Here is a 20,798-nt window from a genome sequence, read left to right on the forward strand (position 1 = left end):
CTTCATGTTGAAACGCTCAGAAAGCGGCATCTACTGTTCAAATCCCCGTCATTAAATGCCAACTAACTTACAATTACGAGCCCGTGCTTTTAAGTATGGTCAAGCCATATCAGATTTATCCCCTGAAAATCGATGGACGCCCACCAGCTCCAGCGGCTACTCGAGTTAAGCCGTCCTTCTCCTGTGGCGCTCCGTCTCATAGAGCCTCTTGTCCACAGCAAGCAGTGCTTTGGCAAGATTCCTTGTGCCGTCTGCAATAACCTGTGGCCGCTCCCATGCCAATAACCCCTGCTTCCCCTGCACTCGACCAGTCCAAACTACATCGTAATGCTGCTTGCCCCAGTTGGGACTTACATAGGAGAATGGTGAAGGCGAATCGGTCTTCTGCGCTGCGTTGGAACCATTCTGGCTGGTCCCGTCATCGGCTAAGAATACCGTGATGGCAGCCTTCGTTCTAGGTGATGGTTTCAGCCCCGTCTCTTCCTTCGCCAAAAGATAGTTCTCCGCCCATAATCGCAATGCTCCCTCCGGACCCGGGAGCCACGTTAACTTGGTTATCGTGACGAGCTCCGTCGAAGTAAACTCCTTCTCTGACCCCAATGTCCTAATTAGAGTCAAGAAGAAAACTAGCAGCCCGGTTGGAGAATCACAAAGAGCATAAGCTAGCGTGTTTGGGTCATACGCGCCAAACGCCCCAATGATAGTCATGTCGGTGGCAGACTTGTTCTTTGCCTTTTCTCTATCACTTGTCCGAAGTGCCGTTATGTCTTCTTTTGTGTAGCCTAGAATCCCAGCCTTCAAAGACTTTGCCAGCGTCAGTTTTAGCCATTCGACGGGGTTCTTCCGCGCCTCTGGTGCTTTCCAGGGAGGCGATACTAAATGAACGCCTAGGCAAGACTCTGGGTAATTAGCAGCTAAATGGTTGATGATTTTCCAGTCAATACTGCCTTTAGGAGTGATGGACGATCCCGAATTAGTCGCGATGTAGTATTTATATCCCAGTTGTTTCATGAGGGTATCAAGCATCTCAGCCGTTTTAGAAACTGTATGCACGCTGCTGGGCAGAGAATCGCTGAAGCCCAGTCCAGGAAGGGACGGCATGACAAAGTGAAAGGGCTGGTCGGTGTCTGGGTCATTAGGATTGGCAAAGATATCGGTGATATGGCGAAAGGACAAGTTGGTGAAAGGAAATGGCGGTATCAAGAGCAGAGGCACAGGGTTAGGATGGCGCGACCGTGCATGGATGAAGTGCATCCTCGTCGGAGCTTCTGTGGCTGATGTTTGGATGCTGATTCTGAACTGGGGAACCGATTCATTGATTTCACTCTCATGATCCCTCCAGGCGAAGTGTTCAAGCCTAGCAACTCTCCGTTAGTTATTGGTGAGGGCTGCTGCGCGCGCACAAACTACACACTTACCAAAAGTCAATGAGCGGCTCCAACGTGGGTTTCGGATTCCACCACGCTTTGGAATTCGCGTCGGGAACCTCGCGAGGAAGCCGAGCTAGCTCGAGCTTCTGCCTCGTCAGATCAAGGTATTTGCTTGAGGCCTGCGCATGTAGACATGGAGATAGTTAGTAGCAGGCCGAGCTCACGTCTGAACAGCCCATATGAGGTGTTCCAGTCTCACATGAATCTTGTATTCTTTGATCTCTCCATCGGCCGCGGGAGTTGCTGGCTCGGCGGATTGAGTAGGCTGAGACATGATGGCGAGTTTAAAAGGACAATGTCAGTCTCCAACGCGCTGGAAGCTCGTTAGACGGTGTTAGTTGAGCGTCGCATGCATCGCATCGGCGACACGTCAGAAGAGACAACACGCCGTTTGTATGCGAGAGACCAGAGGCCCGCGATCAGTGCCCAGACGGGTTTGCAAAGGGAAGCTCGCAAACGCAAAACGCATTGCTTGTCTCAGCCGCATATAACAGGAAACGGCAAAATGGGTTAGCCATTGCTCGGCCATCGTTCAGGTTACGGTAAAAGCGGCGGCTAGCGCTAGCGTGCCTCTTATTCGCAACCGTGGAGAGTGACGGACTGGCAGCTGGTGGCTTGCCCCCCTCACTAAGACGGGCTCATCCCACGCTGTTCGGCTGCCTCGTCGCGATTCTGGCTGGGAGCTCGAGCTGCCAACTGCTAATTCTATGGGGAGCGCTTTCTTAGTGCAATCGCCGATCCATGCGCCGGATCATCTCCCGTCGTGAATACGGCGCAGCACATGCTTCTAGCGCAGCGTCTCAGCGAAAGACCAAATCGATCGCTCTAGCTGCATGCCGTCATCACGTCGCATTCGCAGAGTTTGCAAGCCCATCACTCAATGCACGGTTTCAATTCCCTCCTTGCCAGCGCCTCCAAAGGCTAAAATAACGAGACTCGTGTCGAGGCGCAGATGACGTCCCAGCCCCGGCCCCTATAAGCACTCTGCATTACCCTATTAATTGCTCTCAAATACGTACATCGTACACCCATTTGGTGTAAGACCATGGCGAACGCACGGCCCAACCATTCCACCCAGCCGCAAAATATTGATGCCCATCGTTATCAGTCGTACAAATACGTAGTATGCCCTCGATTTCTAGCACCTCCCCCATGCCCATTAGGTGTCGACAATTGCGGATATTAACACGAGGCCCTCCTAGCCACGTCAAGTTGTCTGATTGGCCCAGTAGCGCTGTAACGGAGGGAACAGCCAAGAGCTGATATGCTACTTTCCTCTTTTCTCGCTGAGTGCACACAGGGATATGTTCATCCAGGGGGGTGATTGGGTCAAGTGGCGCCTCGCACGGAACAGAACGAGGTTTGCTTGGGCATGCCAAGCAAGAACGGCTCGCCATAGCGTATTGAATCATTTGGTTAGTATCTCATTAGACTGCGACGCGCGTGCGATAGCTCTTGGTTTATTTCACGTGCTGTATTTCCCGTCGTAATAGAAATGCAATAATACGCTGGCAGATGTCATGTACTCGGTCCACCTCTGTTCGGCGCAGGATTTGAAGGTGCCGGGCCGCCGCGAAGGTTGATTTGGCCAATTCGCGAGACGATATTGCTTCCAACAGCATCCACAGCCCCTCTAGGTGAGGTCAGAGTGGGACCTGCCACCGCCGTCTCCTGGACCCGGAAGAGCTTGATAGAAGTGCCATTCCATATACCCATAGTACCCTTTGCAATCTGCATCTCACTGGCAAAGATGACTCCCCAAAGTAGCGATTCGTACCATCCGAGTGCCAACTGAGACCACTCAAACGACTGAACTCGGATGGGAGATGGCTCTAAACCAACAAAGTCCATCTTTTGAATCCGACGAAGAGTCTCGGGTGTCGCATCTCGAGCGGACACTTGCCGTGGCAGAAGACTCGTTGCCTGCTGAATAATGGACAAGACACTATGCAGAGGTAATTCAGGCAGCCAACTGTCGATCCACGGCGCTGTCGGCTCAAAGTTGCCCCCATACGCCTGATTGGCAGTGGAGTATGCCCCTAGGCTTGTTGAGCTATTCTGCCGAGAGAAAGACTGAATGTTGGCTGGCATTTTCCCTCGTGCCTTTTCTGACATTCCTCGCATCTGTACAGGTACTGCGTCTTCGACATTGGTTGTAGAAGATGCCTGGGACGGATTTTCGCTAGCGGTTGACGCCGCTGGGGTTGGCTGAGGCTCTTCTTCGCTATCGTCGTCGTCGTCGTCGTCTCCAATGGCGAATGCGCTATCCTCGGGAGTCTCTTCCAACGACTGGGTCCTGGATAAAGCATTGGTTGGGCTTCGTAGACTATCCACAGAACTTCGTCGAGATCCATCATCAAAAGGCCCGACGTGACCTCCAGAGTCTTTCCTTCTCCTATTGATCTTCTCAATCTCCTCCTGCCCGCTTTCCAATGTAAATGTCCTGAGTGCCTCAATGCGTTTCTTATTTCTGAGGATGGCTAATATTAGCTCGGGATTCTCGCGATATTTGTTTTCAATTATGGAGTTAATGGAATCCAACAGAGAGTGTAGAAGGCTATGGTTGGTCTCGTTGGCAAGCAAAAATGAAGGTGACGACATCGATGAAAATAGATGCATTAGCTGAGAACTGCTGGACGTGCTCAAGCCCTCAATATGTGGAGCTATGTTATGAATTATTGCCAGAAGCGCTGGATAGACGGGAGCGAAGTTGCTTTGGCTTGTAGTAATTAATGTGTAGATTGAGTGTAGAAGGAAATCGGCATAAGTGCCCCTGAACCCATTAATTCTTATGCTCGCGGGGAGGCTCTCCTGGCCTTCAAACGACTTGTTGAGGTGAGACCCAAAGCTTTGCTCCACGCTTAGAGTCTGTAAGAGGAAAACGCACATGCGCACCACGCCCTGCTTGGAGGCCTCATTTTTGTACTCCAAAGCATAGAACAGGGCTAATACAACAAAGTCGTGCGCCCTGTCAGTGTCGATGATAAAGGACCGAAACCTTTTGTTGCATTGAGTCAACTCCCAGAAAAGCATTAGAACCTCTGGAGCTAGGTTCGAAGAAGCTTGAGAGCTAGGGAGATAAGAACTTTTCTCCTGAAGTGGTTGGTTGAGTATCCGCGTCATCCCATCAACTATGAACTGGAAGTCTTGGGGGCGATGTATCCTGCCAAGAAAATGGCGATAGTAGTTCTTGTGGGAGGTCGAAGAAGCATCTTCAGGTATGGGATATATGAGCATGGCCAATAGGGAGTGAATAGAGTAAGTCACAAGCACTTGCTTGGTGTCCTTGAATACCAGAGTGTTATATGGTACACGCCAGCTGGCTGGATTGTATTTCAATGTCTACAGATGGACTAGTTAGCCCTAGGATCCCTCTGAAGGTGAAAATTAAGGCACTCACGGTGTTTAGAAGAGAGCATAGCACTGAAAGCACTATTTGTTTGTCGGAAGATGTGCAGAGGTAAGTTAGAGTCCGAACTCCCCTCTGTGGAAGCACCGCTGGGGTCGTGTACATGCTTTGACCAGCAAAAGTCATAATGAGCCTTAGAATTTCGCATCGGTTGCTTTCAAATTCCTTTGTCGTTGCAACAGCCGTATTGCATCCAACCCCGCTCTGCCATATGGCATATGAGACCTTGGGCTGCCCATCTGGCTGGCGGGGCAGTGTGAAATCCGAGAAGAACAGGAGGTCGATCAACGTATCTAATAATTCTTCCGCTAGAGGTCTCAGTTCTTCATGCTTTTCTGCTGCGGGCCGCGGCGCCTCTTTCCCATCCTGAGCTCCATCAAACAGCACTTCGTTTGCATTCGAGGTTCGGCCCTTTATCTTTCGTGGAGCCCAAAAGAATCTCTCTTCCCATGATGCCAAGCTTTCTTTTTCATACAAATATGGCAGTATTCGGGTCAGAACTCTGATGCAGTTTAGAATGTCTCGTTCTGGAGCACTTTCGACGTCTGGAAAGGATGGATGGTGACGTAAATTAAAGATCCGCGTTGTCAGGGTTATAATCAGAGTTTCGATGTTTTCTAGGGCATTGTCACGGGTTCGACGAATATCGTTGGGCGAGAAGAGGCTAAAGACGTCCTCTGACGACTCGGGAAGTTCCCAGAACTAAGATCCCATCAGCTTCTAGGTGGCATATGAGATCAAGGGCATCACGCACTGAGGTCCAATACGGGTCATGCGCCGCAATGTTCCGCTCCTCTGACAGTCTGAATATCCCTTGCTTGAACCCTATTTTGGAGTCGCTGGCACCCATGTCTGCAGCTCAAGGCCTCGAGCCCTGCTGACTGTTTTAGTATGACGTACCAACCTACTGGAGCTTTTTGAGATCCGCGATGAAGCTGTCGCAGGGGAGTTCGTCATCAGTGCCAGCGCTACAAAGCCGGATTACGTGTGGCGCATGCAAACGGCAAGCTACCGCCCGCTAGTCAGTGACATGAGGGCCGTGTTCTTCCGCTGTATTGCCGAGAACATCTAACATCTTTTATCGATAAGCATAACTCTATGATGTACCCTTGTACTTTCACTGAGTTTATGGTTTGCCAAGGGTATATGTCCTTCCTCCAATCCAACAAAAACAACTCCATGCTTTCTTTCTACTAATAGCATGTCGTCTCATAATTTGACATGATTCAGCCATTTCTACGTGCCAGACCACTGGCCCATTTTGCTACACTCTGGGCCCTCCGCCAACCACAGCCTCTAATTACGACCAGTTTGAAAACTTTCACTACTACCCGAGTGTTAGACGGCAAGGCAGGACGAAGTAGAGCCAGAGCAAAGCGCCGGCAGAGCTCTTTGAGAACCAAGTCGCGGAAAGACTCTTCAGAGAACAAACCAAAAAGTAAAAAACCGACGAAGGAGAAGCAGCCCAGCTCTGCAGAACCTGGAAAGTTCGCTTTGAGTCATGAGAATGGAGCCCAGAAAGATAAAGGAGAATCCCATAATGCAGTAATACCGCCATCTGCCGGATTATGGACGTCATTAAAATCCCGTCTTCAAGCCTCAAACTCACCTTCAAGTTCAAGAAGAAGACTGGAAAATGCAGATGAAGGAATAGAGCATGAACGACAAAATGAGAATGATGTGATAGCTCGTTACGCTGAGGAACCAGCTGCGCCGGAAGATTTACCTCCTGAGAAGACCTCCCTGGCTAAGAAACTGGGAAAGGGAAGACGGGCGAAAAGCAAATCGAACCTGGATGTTAAGACCATAAAGCCCCAGCATCTGAAGCTGTGCCCAGTTGAAGAGGACGCCTTGCTACCAGTGCCGCAACTCTCTCATAACCTTGACCGAGTATTATTCAACCCAGGAGTTTATCACATGCAAGATGATCGATCTCGTGTTTTCAATTTTGATCCTTATCTGGCTTCCATCATGCCGGTGAAAGAGTTTGACTTCGATGCGCTTAGGAGTTACGTTACCTCGTCCAAAGATGCAAAGTTGAGGCAACTCAGTGCTGCACACGGCATGAAATACTGCGGCTCAACATCGAGCATGACTTCGATCTTGTCTCATTTTCACTATCTCCTCTCAGCTTGGAGAAAACCTAATTTTTCGTATTTATCGCGATCATTAGAGCCGGAATCTTACAATTTTACAGCCATAAGCCGTGGCCCTGCCGCCGCTTTTGCACACTTCAATGATGGAGTCTATGCATTTGACTCCGACAAAGAATATGACACCGAAAACATCCTCAGTTTGCTTGGTAAATCAATGGAAAAGCTTCTTACGTTGCCAAAAGAAGAATTCGAAAAGTATAGGAGATCGCGGTCTCATCAGCTGACAGAGGAAGAGAGAAACGCAGAGGATGCATTCCACTACACTACTTTGGGAGACTTCATGATGCGATCACAATTAGATGCTTACGACCCTAGGCTTCCTGGCTCCGGTATGTTCGACCTGAAAACGCGAGCAGTTGTTGCCGTCAGAATGGACGTCCGAGGATACGAGAAAGGTGCAGGCTATGAAATCCAGAAACGATTTGGCCAGTGGGAGTCTTTTGAGCGTGAGTACTACGATATGATCAGAACTGTGTTTTTGAAATACTCTTTACAAGTGCGAATGGGCCGCATGGATGGTATCTTCGTCGCTTATCACAACACACAGCGAATTTTTGGTTTCCAGTACATCAGCTTGGATGAAATGGATGTGGCTCTTCATGGGACTAATGATCGCCGAGTGGGCGACCAAGAATTCAAAATTAGCGTCACACTTTTGAATGAGCTTATGGACAGAGCCACCAAACGTTTCCCTGGACGAACTCTTCGTTTGCATGTAGAGACTCGCCCAACAAAGGTGCCTCTTACATACTTCTTTGCTGAGCCGGTGACGGATGAAGAAATGACGGAAACGCAAGAAGCTGGCAAATCAACCGTTGAGGAATTGGAACGTGCCATCAACAAAGCAGAGGCCGAAGAAGGATCCGAAGAAACGGGAGAGATCGCGAAGACCGAATCACAGCCGTCCAATGAGGAGACGAAGCAGCTTTCTGACGATCTTCCTTACCAAGATGCACAGAACGAAGCTGCCTGGAATGATATGATGATCAAGGTTGAAGAAACAGTGGAAGATGATTCTCTGGGAATAGGATCAGTTAGGGAAGCTGTTCAGGAAGCCCTCGAGCAAAGCGGAATTCTTAAAGACAAGACTGAACTTGAAATCGAGCAATACTTGGATGCTATGGTGGCATCTCTGACGGCACACTCTTCCAAGATTAAGGAACTGCGGGATAGATCCGACGAGCCAGGAGATGTAGAGCCACGTCGCAACCGTGACTCAGAAGATGATCTAGGTGCTAATGAGGCATCAGTCGAAGATCGACATAGCAATTCAGAGTCCAACATTGATGCATCCGACTCAGAGATACAGAAGGCTTCCTTGACAGATTTGATCCTGAAAGCAACAGTCGGCGTTGACAACAAGGCGCAAAATCTAAAGACGTTTCAACGAATGTTTGCCGATTTAACCGCAAAGACTAAACAAGATGATACTGAACTTGGAGAGGATGGACAAATGACATTAGGTAAAGAGGAAACTTCGAATGAAGATGAGCTTATCGAAGAAGAAGAAGAGGGGGGCGAAAGTGAAGCTATGGATAATACGGAAAGCCCTGGACGACCACAACGTGAACTATTGGGCATGTACGTCACTATTCGCAATCAAGTGAATGGCGAACACGTTGAGCGACCAACAAACGTCAGAAAAGAAGACGATTTCGACTGGTCGGTTCAATATAACATTACTGAACTACCCGATCAAAGGGCACGCACCATCTACAATAAACTCAAGCAGCGCCGGAAGAAGGTACTTGCGCCACAGCCCTCGGATAACTGGGACTGGTACAAAATGTTTCAAGGAAAACTACCGGCACTGTCCAAGAAGGGCGAGATATTTAGAGAAATGCGTACCCAGCAGGAAGCGGATAGTCCGATGCATGTTGCATGGGAACGAACAGCTGTATCTCGCGACACCTTTCAACCACCAAAGGAGTGATGGAATGATGGTGCGGCTGTGAATCAGCAGAGCGTACCCTACTGTATTAGCATAATCACAGGGGGGGGGGGATTCTTGTATTATATGTCGGACAATCGGAATAAATCAAATCGGGTGGCAGGCAACGTTTTTAGGTTCTATATAAGGATGGATATTTGTACGACTTGGCGACGAACTTGTGTATAATAAACTCATGCACTTTTGGATAATTCTTTGACCTTTGACCGTTGATGGTGATGCTAGTTGCTCATATAATGTCCTTTGGCAGAGCTATTGAGGTTGACATCTTGGATATCCAGCTACTTAGTTACCTATGGGAAATGCTATTCAACTGAATAACAAGACCGGGACGTTGAATAACAATCTCCTTTACTATGTGTTACTGCATAAAACTGCTGGCCGCTAAATACCGTTCCTAAGCTAAAGCAGCAGCCAAGACGACAATCAAAACAGCCACCAAAACAACAACCCAAAGAGTAAACGCCAACCAAAGATCATTACCTGAAACAAATGCAGCGCTTATGCACCAACCTTGACCATCTGGGAAGGTCTGGCGCTACAAAGTGAACGAGCCATCCAAGTCCTTTTCACATGCAGACAACCTCTCGGCCGATATCACAGCAGCCCCTCACCTATCGTTTAGCCCACAGCAGGCTAGCCAGCATGGATGGCTTTCTGAGTTGGTGACCGAGAGCATACATGAGTATGAGAAAAACTGGGCTTTTTGCTCCCGGGTTTAAAAGAGAGAGGCCAAGACCAATGCGCAATTTCGCGCAGGTGACTGCAATGGGCGTTGGTATTGGTCGAAAAAAAATAATAAATAAAATGCTGTAGTATTTGTGCATGTAGTCTGTCGACTCGTGATTTATGCAAAGAAACCTTGAAGTCATTTGACATGCCTTTTCTAGAACGCAGGGTGTTGTCAGTCATCTCAACAACGCTGCTGGTATATTAGCAGATGGCTTATTTCGGTCTTTTTTTTTTTTTTTTTAATTCTGTTATTTACGGCTGAGAATCGCCTTCATCGTGATTTAGATTCCCCCTCCCAGTTGTTTTTAGGTAATTTGCGCTTTCTCTCTCGTTGCCGTCTTGGCACGTCAACTACAGCCACACACATAAGTTCCAGAAACAAAAGAGATTGCCTTTGGATCTTATTGTCATATCGCATAAGCTTTCCCCAACCAGAATCAGCCGCCAACGTCCTTCCCCGCCTCATGATCTGCCGAACCGCGCCAGAAAGTCCCCTAATGCTGCATATCCTTTCCTCTAATTAGCTGGTCTCTCTTAATGCATGTGTAGGGCCTCGCCTCTGATTGGATCTCGATCCCGGACCGTCGCTTTGAACGGCTTCAGGGGAGGGTGGCTTTGATGCTTTGAGGGGATGCTAGTGGACGGTGCCTCGGCCTTGGTATTCGTTCAGCGTGGCATCGCGGATGGAACCAGACGAAGTCCGGAAGGTCATCCGCCACGGCGAGCACATCCTGATCAGGCCGGGGGATGCTCCGTGTGAACCGAACGCCTTGTGAGGAACGAAGGCTCGTATAGTCGGGTGGAGATGTTGTGCCGCACCGGTGCAGTTGCAGCTGGTGTAAGTGGGTGGGCGTCCAGTAGAGGTATTGTGATGTGTACGTAAACTTATATATACACGATGAAAGTCCCTGCCAAGCGCCTGGTTCCTGGTTCCTGTAGATCATCTTTCTACAGCCCAGCCTGGAATCTGTGACTGACGATGCGTCCCAGTTCGACGCTTACACTATTGACCCTGGGCTCGGTTGCCCAGGGCGCAGTTTCTCTTGAAGACACCAGCCTTCCTCCTCGTGATTTCGAGGATTACAAGAGGGCAATCGAGGCAAGAAGCTTAGTAGATGATATTTGGAACGACATCAAGAATGCCGCTACCTGCACTGCTTGCCAGGTTAGGAAATACTGTTTGCAGCAATCGTATCTAGCCGATTTCTAACATGACTCCAGGGCATTCTTGTTCTCCTCATGGGTGTTGCTGAGTTTGGAAACAGCGCATTTGTCGATATCGGTACAGGCCTGTGCGAACTTGCCAAGGTTGATACCCATCACACTCAGTCATCTTATATCTCTTTACTCGTGGCTAATAAGACGCTCTAGGTAGAAGATAAGGATGTTTGTGCTGGCGTCATTGCACTCGAGGGACCCATCATCGCAAATTCCCTTCGAAACATGGATCTCGGCTCAGAATCAGCAAAGCTCTTCTGTGGATCGTTCCTCGGACTCTGCGCTGAGCCGGCTGTTCCCCAATGGAATGTTCCTTTTCCCTCTCCAAAACCGTCTACCGGCCGCCCTGCGCCGAGTGGGAAGACGCCTCTCAAGGTGGTTCAATACTCGGATATCCATGTTGACCCTCTTTATGTGTCAGGCTCAAGTACAAATTGCACGAAGCCTATTTGCTGCAGGTGAGCTGCTCTTCCTTAAAAGGAGTTATAGATTCTGACGAGGTTACAATGGATAAGACCTTATACAGCCGCCGACTCGCCCGGCTCATCGACATCGCCTGCAGGGCCAAATGGAGACCACAACTGTGATTCCCCCGTGAGCTTGGAGACGAGCTTGTACAAAGCTATCCAAGAACTTGTGCCGGATGCGGCTTTTACGATCTTCACTGGCGATATCGTTGACCATGCAGTCTGGAACACTTCAGACGCCTATAACGAACAGTCGAGTTGGTCTCTCATTCATTCCAAATTTGTTCATGCCTTGTACCACAGACTAACGTGTCTCTGTCCGCAGTTACCCACGCTTATACATCCATGAGCCAGTATCTTGGCCTCGTTTATGGCACTGCGGGCAATCATGAAGCCAGCCCCGTCAACGCCTTCCCTGTCGCGTCTATCAGCAACTCGTCTCAATGGGTATACGATCTTCTGTCCGATGAATGGACTCGCTGGGTTGGAGCTTCAGCGAAGGCTGATATTGTAAACTTTGGTGCTTATTCCACGAAATATCCCAACGGCAACCTGAGAGTTATTTCTCTAAACACAAACTTCTACTATCGTATGAACTTTTGGCTATACCAGAAGACGATTGAACAAGACCCTGATGGGCAGATCAAGTGGCTTGTTAACGAGCTCGATGCCGCAGAGAAAGCAGGAGAGAGAGTCTATATCATCGGACACATGCCCCCTGGCGTGGGCGATGCATTCCACGCAGGATCAAACTACATCGACCAGGTCGTGAACCGCTACTCGTCGACCATCGCGGCCATGTTCTTCGGCCATACACACGTCGACCACTTTGAGATCAGCTACTCAAACTACAGCAGCCAGGATGCTGCACATGCCATCATGACGTCCTACATCTGTCCCTCGCTAACACCTACCTCGGGCATGCCCTCGTTCCGCGTCTACGACGTCGACCCAGATACCTTTGCTGTCCTGGATTCAACGACGTACATTGCCGATATGACCAACGCCGCTTTCCAGACGACGGGTCCAGTGTGGACAAAATACTACTCCGCCAAGGAAGCATACGGCTCCAAGCTCAACCCTCCCGTGACCGATCCGGCCGCCGAGCTGACGCCCGCGTTCTGGCACAACGTAACGGCGCTGTTCCAGTCAGACCCAGACGCCTTTAACCAATACATTGCGTACAAGAGCCGTGGTTGGAACGTATCTCCGTGCACTGGCGATTGTGAGACAGCAGAGCTCTGCCAACTGCGGGCTGGTCGAAGCGAGAACAACTGCATAACAATTGCGCCCGGGCTTCACTTCGAAAAGAGGTCTGACGTGGTGGATGAGCAAGAACACGCTGTAAATAGCGACGCATGTGGCCTGTCGGCGGGGATGAAGACGCTGAACTCATTGGCAACGAGGAAGGATTTGCTGCAAGAGTTGGCGGATAGATATAATGCGCTGAAGGGAAATGCTGCGTAATGGGGAATGTCGTATAGATGTAGATACTAGTAGTTAGTAGTTGAAAGATTTAGCCAATGCTTGTGCAAGATCAAAATAGTTGCCACTTGGCCAGATTAGCTTGTGATCTGTAAATTCCGTAGCCTGGGATAAACAACGTCGTTGAAGTTGAGCAATTGTTGTATTGAAGTGAAATGCACCCCAAAGTTGGACAAGAGAGTCGAGATCGGAGTCTACTAATGGAGGCCGCCAATAGAGGCGCTGAGTGAAAACGCCATTGCAGATTAGAATGGTAAACAGCAGTGCGCACAGATACATGCTGGCATAAAACGATGCGGATCCGTCCCATTTTCATTTGTTTCTCGTGCAATGACGAGAGTAGAAGCATTGATAGCGATGGACGCAAATTCGCGTCCGCTGTGGCTAAGTTTGTTTAGGTGCACGGTATTAGTAGCTTCAATGCCCCTTGGCGTTGCGGCCAGCTGCCTCTCAGGTGCGACAACGTACCATGGAGCTGACGCCTGCTTCACCTGATTCCTGAATCTTAACTCTTCACCCGTGTTTCCTCAGTCTTCTGTCGCCCAGCCGTTGACTTCCACATGATTGTTTGTCTGCATCACGCTCGCATATGCTGGGACTGCGGCCAAAGCTCAAGGCGCGGCCTTCTCTGCTAGACCTGATTCGCGAGGGCGGCAGCACCAAAGGCGACAGCGACAGCGACGACAGCAGCGACTCTGACAGCGATTACGGCAGCGCATCCGCCCCTGGCTTGCTGTCCCTGGTGGATGGTGCTGCTGGCGCTGCGGCTGCTGGCAATACTACTGGTAGTGCCCGCGCTGCTGCCATCGCTTCGGGGGCCAGTTTTGTTGCTACTAGTGGCCCCAAAGCTCGAGCTGGTGGGACTGCTCCAGGCGCGGCCAGCGCTACATCATCGCCTCCACCGGCGCCGAGCCCTGGCGCTCCTGCAACCATCGAGCTGCCGCTGCTGTTGCGAAACTCTCCACCTCCATCTCCTTCTCCATCGCCATCTCTGCCGTCTCAGTCGTCCTCTGTTTCCGCCGATCGAGAGTCCGACGACGCTCCTCCTCTCCAATCGCTCAAGATGCCTTCTGTATGCGCCCCCCCCCGCTCCACTCGTCGTTTGCCAGCAGAATCCGGCAGACACAGGCCTGGGCTGCTGCAGCCATGGCAAGGTCGAGACAAAAACGACGAGGCTGATGCGATGCCCCGCTACGTCAACCACTGCGAAGCTGACTTGTATGGCGTCACAGAAAACCACAGAATCGGATGGCGATGCCATTCACTATGGTAAGAGCATGCGTGATGAAATGGGCATTTGTCCGGGAGAGAGAGCAGACTGTACTGACAAGCCTGCACAGGCAAGATTTACTCCATCTCAGGGTCAGTCAATTTCGATATAGCCAGCAGCAGCGGGTATCTATCATGGATATAGCTCCGTAGCTAACCTCACCGCAGTCCCGTCATTGTCGCGGAAGACATGATTGGCGTTGCCATGTACGAATTGGTAAGATGCCTTTCTTCTTAGCCGTGATTACAAAACATACACTGACTATTTGATCAAGGTCAAAGTCGGCCACGACAACCTCGTCGGTGAGGTTATCCGAATTAGCGGCGACCAGGCCACTATCCAGGTCTACGAAGAAACCGGTATGGCGACATCCCAACTCCACCTTCCCTTCCATATTCGACAGCCGAGACGATTAGCGCACACAAAGAAAGACGCGATGATACTGACCAAGCTCTCTTAGCCGGTGTCAAGGTCGGTGACCCTGTTGCTCGGACAGGTAAGCCCTTGTCCGTCGAGCTGGGCCCCGGCTTGCTCAACAGCATCTACGACGGTATCCAGCGACCTCTAGAGTCCATCTCCAAGATCTCAAAGTCCATCTATATCCCTCGCGGTGTTGCTGTTCCTGCTCTTGACCGAGAAAAGAAGTGGGAGTTCACTCCTCAGCTCAAGGTTGGCGATCACATTTCCGGTGGCGATGTTTGGGGTACCGTTTTCGAGAACTCTTTCCTGGCAGTTCACAAGATTCTGTTCTCTCCACGCGCTCGAGGTGTCATCACCAAGATTGCCCCCAAGGGCGAATACACTGTTGTCGAAAAGATTCTCGAGGTAGAGTTCGACGGCAAGAAGACGGAGTATCCCATGATGCAGAGCTGGCCCGTTCGAGTTCCCCGTCCCACGTCGGAGCGATTGACGGCTGACCAGCCGTTTGTTGTTGGACAACGAGTTCTTGATGCCCTCTTCCCCAGTGTCCAGGGCGGTACCGTTGCCATCCCCGGTGCTTTCGGCTGCGGCAAGACTGTCATTAGTCAGTCTGTGTCCAAGTTCTCCAACAGTGATATCATTGTCTACGTCGGATGTGGTGAGCGTGGAAACGAAATGGCTGAAGTCTTGAAAGATTTCCCCGAGCTTACCATTGAGGTTGATGGCCGCAAAGAGCCCATCATGAAGCGAACCTGTCTTATTGCCAACACCTCAAACATGCCCGTCGCCGCTCGTGAAGCTTCCATCTACACTGGTATCACCGTTGCCGAGTACTTCCGTGACCAAGGTCTCAATGTCGCCATGATGGCTGATTCCTCATCTCGATGGGCCGAGGCCCTGCGTGAAATTTCTGGTCGTTTGGGTGAAATGCCTGCTGATCAGGGTTTCCCTGCCTATCTTGGTGCTAAGCTCGCTTCCTTCTACGAGCGAGCTGGCCGAGCCAAGACTCTAGGATCCCCCGAACGCAGCGGCAGTGTCAGCATTGTCGGTGCCGTCAGCCCACCAGGTGGTGACTTTTCAGACCCTGTCACCACTTCTACCCTCAATATCGTCCAGGTCTTCTGGGGTTTGGACAAGAAGCTTGCTCAGCGAAAGCACTTCCCCTCGATCAACACCAGCGTCTCATACAGCAAGTACAACACGGCCTTGGACAAGTGGTACGAGCAGAACAACCCCGACTTCCCCAGGCTGCGGGACCGCATCAAGCAGCTTATTTCCGATTCGGACGAGTTGGATCAGGTTGTGCAGCTGGTCGGAAAGAGTGCTCTGTCTGACCCCGACAAAATCACTCTTGATCTCGCTGTTTTGATCAAGGAAGACTTCCTGCAGCAGAACGGTTACTCCGATTATGACCAGTTCTGCCCCCTCTGGAAGACAGAATGGATGATGAAGCTCATGATTGGTTACTACGACGAGGCACAAAAGGCCATTGCTCAGGGCCAGAGCTGGGCAAAGGTTCGCGAGTCAACAAGTGATCTGCAAGCTAAGCTGCGACAGCTGAAGTTCGAAGTCCCCACCGAAGGTGAAGATGTGATTGTCAAGAAGGTTTGTCTCACTGTTCCGTGCCTACAGAAAATAATGCCCTCGTTGCTAACACATTGTTTGCTATAGTACGAGGCTATCCAGCAGGAGATGCTGGACAAGTTCGCATCTGTGGCTGATGAGTAAACGATGCGACTCATAATTGTTTTTTTCAATCAAGTATTTGTAGATGCGGTTGCGCGTGTATATGTACGATGCAGCTGGAGGGCCCTTAGAACGGTGCTGTTTCTCAAGAAGGACGGGTAGAAGACGGCCAGACTTTCAAAGCGCCGCCTCATATTGTATCAGCCCAATGCCAAATGTCAATATTACTTTTTGCTAAATTCAAGAGCTGTTATGCTCTACAAGCCTTAATTCAATGCTTTTACTTAAACGAGTAGTTTTCAACCGCCTCTGGTGGTACAGTGTCATCAATGTCCAATATGTCTCTATTTGCACTGTGTGAAAATCATACCTCAATAGTCGCAGCTTATTGGGTGAAAAGGAATGTATGTAGTATATCTCTTGCGAGTACGGCAGCCTGCGTAATATCAAAGCAGAATTTAATAAGCTTTAATTTCCTCCTCGTTTTTCCTTTCAAGCAATGTCCGAGGACCTCCGAGATGAGGTAGAGGCTCTCAATTCCATCTACGGCGATGGCTGTCTCACCCCCTCGGAAGATCAAAATGAGACCTCATCCGCAACATATGTCTTACAACTGCCAGGCGATGAATCTTCCTCACTAAGACTACAATTCCCAGCATCATATCCAGCTGAGCCACCCACCGTTTTAGGGACGCAGCACAGCTCCGGAGGCAGAAAAGGCGCTGGCGCAAGGGACCTGGGCGTGTTTAGAGAAGCCCTGGGGACGGTATTCCAGCCGGGCAGTGTTTGTCTGTTTGACGCCGTGGAAGAGTTTTCAAGAAGGATAGAGGAAGAAAACGAGCGGGAAGAACTACTACGACAGCAACAGCATGAAAAGGACGACGACGACGACGACGTTGAAGGAGAAGGCCAGAATGCGGATCGAGGCGAGAGGACAGTTGACGCCGCCAACCAAGTGGACTTCTCAGCCATGACGCCTCCACCATGGACGCTCTCCGAAGTCGTCGTGGAGAACAAGTCTACATTCGTAGCCCACGTCGCCAAAGTCACGTCCCCAGCCGAGGCGAAGCTCTTCCTGCAGCACCTCCTCTGGTCGGACAAGCGCATCCGCTCCGCGACGCACAACATCACGGCGTGGCGGATCCGCGGAGCGGGCGGCGTGAGCTACAACGACTGTGACGACGATGGCGAGGACGCGGCTGGCGGGAGGCTGCTCCACTTGCTGCAGCTGATGGAGGTTTGGGACGCCATGGTTGTGGTGACGAGGTGGTATGGCGGCGTGAAGCTGGGGCCGAGGAGGTTTGCGTTGATTAATAGCGTGGCGAGGGATGGGTTGGTGAGGGCGGGGTTGGGAGACTCGGGAGGGAAGGAGAAGGAGAGGAAGAAGGGGAAGTAAACGAATGGAGTGCTGGTTTTTATATGTCGATGATGGATGGTGGTGGCGTTGAGGGTTGGGGTAGAGAGTAAGAGGAGGGAACAAAACACTTGATACAACAACATATTACATATTGCAAGTACCTTTGGATAGCATTTTTTGAAAAGACTCTAGAAATATATGTTTGAAACTCGTTTTATTCGCATGCAGTCGGATTGCAGCAGACGTGTCTTGCGATATATTGATCATATATATCAAAGTAGCAAAAAAATCAAGTAGGTATCTCATAATAGCACACGCAACCTATATACAATTCAACGCCGAATCGCCCAACAAGAGCCAGAAGTCCTTTTTCCTCCTTTTCGCCTTTTTTTTCTTTCACTCCCTTTCCTTCTCTCCATCATATTAACAAAGTTCTAATAATACTCTTCAAGGCAAGGAACAAGAAAAATAAGAGGCGGCCATAACCAATATATGCCGCCTATCTCCCCTCCCAAAGTAGGAGTGCCAAAGTAGATAAACCAGAGGGCAAGCAAATATAAAGTGTACCTAGGAATATGTAGCCGTGAAGCATATTATGTGTTTTCTTTTTCTTTTATTTTCGTATTTTTTTTATTGTCATTATCCGGTTTTTGATCCGCAATTCGTGATTATTTCGTAAGTAATGGAGTCAAAATCTCCATTGCTCGGATCGATTGCTCTCTCGACAAGATAACGGTGCCGGCGCGAGCAGTGGAGAGATAGGAAAGCTCGGAGCTCTCACTAACATCAGTGCCTTTGGCAAGTCGCCCAGCAACACCACATACTATACCGGTAGACTTTGCAGGCAATTTTCTGAGGTCGAGGAAGATTGGTATTAAAACGCCTTCAGTGTCGCCCACTAGTGATTCGTCGAAAATGGGCAGCAAGGTTTTATCAAGCAGCAGGGACGGTGGGTCATCCTGCGCAAGAGTGAGAGATAGAAATCTCGGCTGTGAAACGAGCGCAGATACGATGCATGTATAAAGCTTCGTATCAATATGGGTTATCCAAGAGCGACGGTAATCCGTCGAGCTTTTCCGGCTCATGGACGGCCGGGTACTATAAGCATTCATGAGCGGCGACGTTTCACGGCCAGAGCACTGGACGAGTTCGAGGTCTGCCTCAACACAGGCCTTTACATTGTTCTTCACAAGGAGATCAAAGGTCCGTGCTTGAAGCTCATCATAGTTGGAAGGTGGCGGGGTGCCAGGTGGCTGCTGAGACAAATCGCTGTCGGAATTTCTAGGAGCGTATGACGAGTTGACAAAACTGGACTGGTTCTCTGAAAGCTCGAAACCTTTGGTCACCAATGCTTTCACAACTTTCACCTTTTCTTTTGTAGGAACAAGGATGAAGTCGGAATAATACGTGGTGATGAAGAAGATGGGAATCCCCGCAAAGGCCAGGGGTGAACTAAGCTCCATAACACGGCCACCGGGATCTAAACCAGCGCTTGTCACTGCCAGGATCATGAAGGTGTCTTCAGAGATAGAGACGCCTTTGCAAATAGGTTTTGGGAGAGCATTGAGTGCAGGCTCGAAGACGTTTTTGGCCCATGAGCTGTGGCAGACGACGGAGCACTCGATTGGAGTGACGCTAATGTTGAGGAAGCCATGTTGGAAATCTGTCGTGAGACCCTCAAGCTCATACTCTGTTGAATCACGAGAGAAGTTGAGACTCTGTGTCTGAGGGAGAAGAATGCGAAGGATAGGCTGTAAGAGAGTCGGATAGAGTTCGAGAGGGATGTGGATCAGCGTGTAAGTCCCCTCCTATCAGTGGAGATTTAATTAGCATTGATGGAAAGAGTCACAGTTGCAAGATGAGAAAATTGAATTCGATTAACCACAGGGGAAAAGGATTGTAATTGGGAAGTTTACAAGCAACGACCCAGTATTATTAGGAATTGCAGCCAGGCGAGAATGACTGGACCAACTTACAAGGAACGAAACTTGAGTGTTCATCGTAGTTTCGACGCTGTCCCTCGTGGAGGGCAAAGAATATACAGATCAAGGCCCAATGAAGTCGAGGTGAAGCTGAAGAGCACGGGGAATTATATAGAGGATAATTGTTGTCGACGATCTCACAATTGTCAAGATGGCGCAATAGCTGTCGTTATCGACGTCGACTTCCCAGACCCGATATGTCGGCGAGCCAACCGCCTAATCGGGGGACCAAGGCAGGGATTCCTAGCTTATGCGAAATCTCCCGAGAATGGACGAAGAGCAGTAGAATAAGAATGTAAAAGTATTCGCAACGTTAGAGCACAGAAAAAAGACGACACAGGGCGAAGGGCTTGAGAAGAAGAAGAAAAGAAGAAAAAAAATCGAAGATAGATAAAGTTTGTCACGATAAAGAAACCGAGGCCGGCGAGTCAGTCGGAGCGCCGTAAATCGGGAGGTGGAAGGCGCTGATAAGTGATAAGGCAAGGTTACGTGTGCTATAAACGGTACATGGAGCTGGTATGGAGGCGTCACTGATAACGCGGGTCAGTATCTCTCGGTGGATATGTAGCTCCAACCTGGTATCCGGTCAAGGCCACGGCGCAGGCATCAGAACTGGGCGGTATGCGTGCCAGGAGAGAAGGGCCTGAGCCGTCTATAAATACCAACCAAGTCGACGGTGTACGAAGAGGAGGTGCAGCATCGGCAAATCCCCCCCCCCCCCTACATAACGGCGCGTTTGTGCTAGCGGGAGCGAATGTGCCATGATGTGCGAAAGCCGTGGGAACCATGCGCACGCAGCATCTAGACCTCGCGTCCAGACAACAGGTTAAGGAACAAATGCATACTAATGACTACACGGCCGTCAGGTTCGCACCAAGGACAGGACGGCGACGGCCCAAGACACGAAAGACATCATCATCCAACCAGGCCCAAACGCCACGCGAGCAGGGAACAGGCCAGGTCCCCCCACACCAAGCGAAGACCCTGGAACAGGCCTTAATCGTGACAGCCCATTCGAGCATTTTCCAGCGCAGCGGAGCGGGGAGCCGCTGGAAGCCCGGCAAGCTGCTGCGAAAATCTGGGGCGCAGGGGTAGGGTCCCTAAAGCTCGGAATTCTTGTGCGAAGATGGAGTATGGAGCACCGTATCTGCCAGGTAACACCCGTCACCTCTCGCAGATTACAATGCCGTAGGCCTACGGCCTAGCCGGTAATGAAAGGGCGCACCTATGTACAT

At 50.2% G+C, this 20,798-nt stretch overlaps 7 protein-coding genes across 7 annotated transcripts; 4 read left to right on the plus strand and 3 right to left on the minus strand.

Moving 5' to 3' along the window:
- Positions 1–165: 165 nt before the first annotated feature.
- On the minus strand, positions 166–1,704 carry TrAFT101_008584 (uncharacterized protein; the record flags this gene model as incomplete). The annotated part of the gene is made up of 3 exons (XM_024906604.2): positions 166–1,357; positions 1,419–1,549; positions 1,630–1,704. The coding sequence occupies 3 exons, from the start codon at positions 1,702–1,704 to the stop codon at positions 166–168; spliced, it is 1,398 nt and encodes a 465-aa protein (XP_024762004.1).
- Positions 1,705–2,948: 1,244 nt separating this feature from the next.
- On the minus strand, positions 2,949–5,689 carry TrAFT101_008585 (uncharacterized protein; the record flags this gene model as incomplete). The annotated part of the gene is made up of 3 exons (XM_024906603.1): positions 2,949–4,772; positions 4,831–5,541; positions 5,594–5,689. 3 exons carry the CDS (start codon positions 5,687–5,689, stop codon positions 2,949–2,951), a joined length of 2,631 nt encoding a protein of 876 aa, XP_024762003.1.
- A 305-nt stretch (positions 5,690–5,994) lies between these two features.
- TrAFT101_008586 (uncharacterized protein) lies at positions 5,995–9,150 on the plus strand. Its single transcript, XM_024907951.2, has one exon. It carries the CDS (start codon positions 6,061–6,063, stop codon positions 8,926–8,928), a length of 2,868 nt encoding a protein of 955 aa, XP_024762002.1. The 5' UTR covers positions 5,995–6,060; the 3' UTR covers positions 8,929–9,150.
- A 1,433-nt stretch (positions 9,151–10,583) lies between these two features.
- On the plus strand, positions 10,584–12,921 carry TrAFT101_008587 (uncharacterized protein). Its single transcript, XM_024906601.2, has 5 exons — positions 10,584–10,843; positions 10,900–10,986; positions 11,050–11,354; positions 11,412–11,620; positions 11,689–12,921. Exons 1-5 carry the CDS (start codon positions 10,658–10,660, stop codon positions 12,828–12,830), a joined length of 1,929 nt encoding a protein of 642 aa, XP_024762001.1. The 5' UTR covers positions 10,584–10,657; the 3' UTR covers positions 12,831–12,921.
- Positions 12,922–13,304: 383 nt separating this feature from the next.
- VMA1 (H(+)-transporting V1 sector ATPase subunit A) lies at positions 13,305–16,517 on the plus strand. Its single transcript, XM_024901844.2, has 7 exons — positions 13,305–13,920; positions 14,081–14,117; positions 14,189–14,210; positions 14,286–14,334; positions 14,393–14,477; positions 14,579–16,143; positions 16,210–16,517. Exons 1-7 carry the CDS (start codon positions 13,438–13,440, stop codon positions 16,264–16,266), a joined length of 2,298 nt encoding a protein of 765 aa, XP_024762000.2. The 5' UTR covers positions 13,305–13,437; the 3' UTR covers positions 16,267–16,517.
- Positions 16,518–16,659: 142 nt separating this feature from the next.
- On the plus strand, positions 16,660–17,819 carry TrAFT101_008589 (uncharacterized protein). The gene has a single exon (XM_024907950.2). The coding sequence runs from the start codon at positions 16,724–16,726 to the stop codon at positions 17,618–17,620; it is 897 nt and encodes a 298-aa protein (XP_024761999.1). The 5' UTR covers positions 16,660–16,723; the 3' UTR covers positions 17,621–17,819.
- On the minus strand, positions 17,782–20,446 carry TrAFT101_008590 (uncharacterized protein). Its single transcript, XM_024903742.2, has 2 exons — positions 19,558–20,446; positions 17,782–19,389 (listed from the first exon to the last, which is right to left on the minus strand). The coding sequence occupies exons 1-2, from the start codon at positions 19,579–19,581 to the stop codon at positions 18,250–18,252; spliced, it is 1,164 nt and encodes a 387-aa protein (XP_024761998.1). The 5' UTR covers positions 19,582–20,446; the 3' UTR covers positions 17,782–18,249.
- Positions 20,447–20,798: the final 352 nt, after the last annotated feature.

This window comes from Trichoderma asperellum, chromosome 5, assembly GCF_020647865.1.
Source record: "Trichoderma asperellum chromosome 5, complete sequence".
In the NCBI taxonomy this organism is placed as follows: domain Eukaryota; kingdom Fungi; phylum Ascomycota; class Sordariomycetes; order Hypocreales; family Hypocreaceae; genus Trichoderma; species Trichoderma asperellum.

Bases quoted from the DNA above. Each gene is read 5' to 3' on its own strand.
- TrAFT101_008586 (XM_024907951.2), top strand. From the start codon at position 6,061: ATGATTCAGCCATTTCTACGTGCCAGACCACTGGCCCATTTTGCTACA.
- TrAFT101_008587 (XM_024906601.2), top strand. From the start codon at position 10,658: ATGCGTCCCAGTTCGACGCTTACACTATTGACCCTGGGCTCGGTTGCC. The intron at 11,355-11,411 runs GTGAGCTGCTCT...ACAATGGATAAG, and splicing joins ACGAAGCCTATTTGCTGCAG to ACCTTATACAGCCGCCGACT. The intron at 11,621-11,688 runs GTTGGTCTCTCA...CTCTGTCCGCAG, and splicing joins CGCCTATAACGAACAGTCGA to TTACCCACGCTTATACATCC.
- VMA1 (XM_024901844.2), top strand. From the start codon at position 13,438: ATGCTGGGACTGCGGCCAAAGCTCAAGGCGCGGCCTTCTCTGCTAGAC. The intron at 13,921-14,080 runs GTATGCGCCCCC...ATGGCGTCACAG, and splicing joins AATCGCTCAAGATGCCTTCT to AAAACCACAGAATCGGATGG. The intron at 14,118-14,188 runs GTAAGAGCATGC...AAGCCTGCACAG, and splicing joins TGGCGATGCCATTCACTATG to GCAAGATTTACTCCATCTCA.
- TrAFT101_008589 (XM_024907950.2), top strand. From the start codon at position 16,724: ATGTCCGAGGACCTCCGAGATGAGGTAGAGGCTCTCAATTCCATCTAC.
- TrAFT101_008590 (XM_024903742.2), bottom strand. From the start codon at position 19,581: ATGAACACTCAAGTTTCGTTCCTT. The intron at 19,390-19,557 runs GTAAGTTGGTCC...CTCCACTGATAG, and splicing joins ACACTCAAGTTTCGTTCCTT to GAGGGGACTTACACGCTGAT.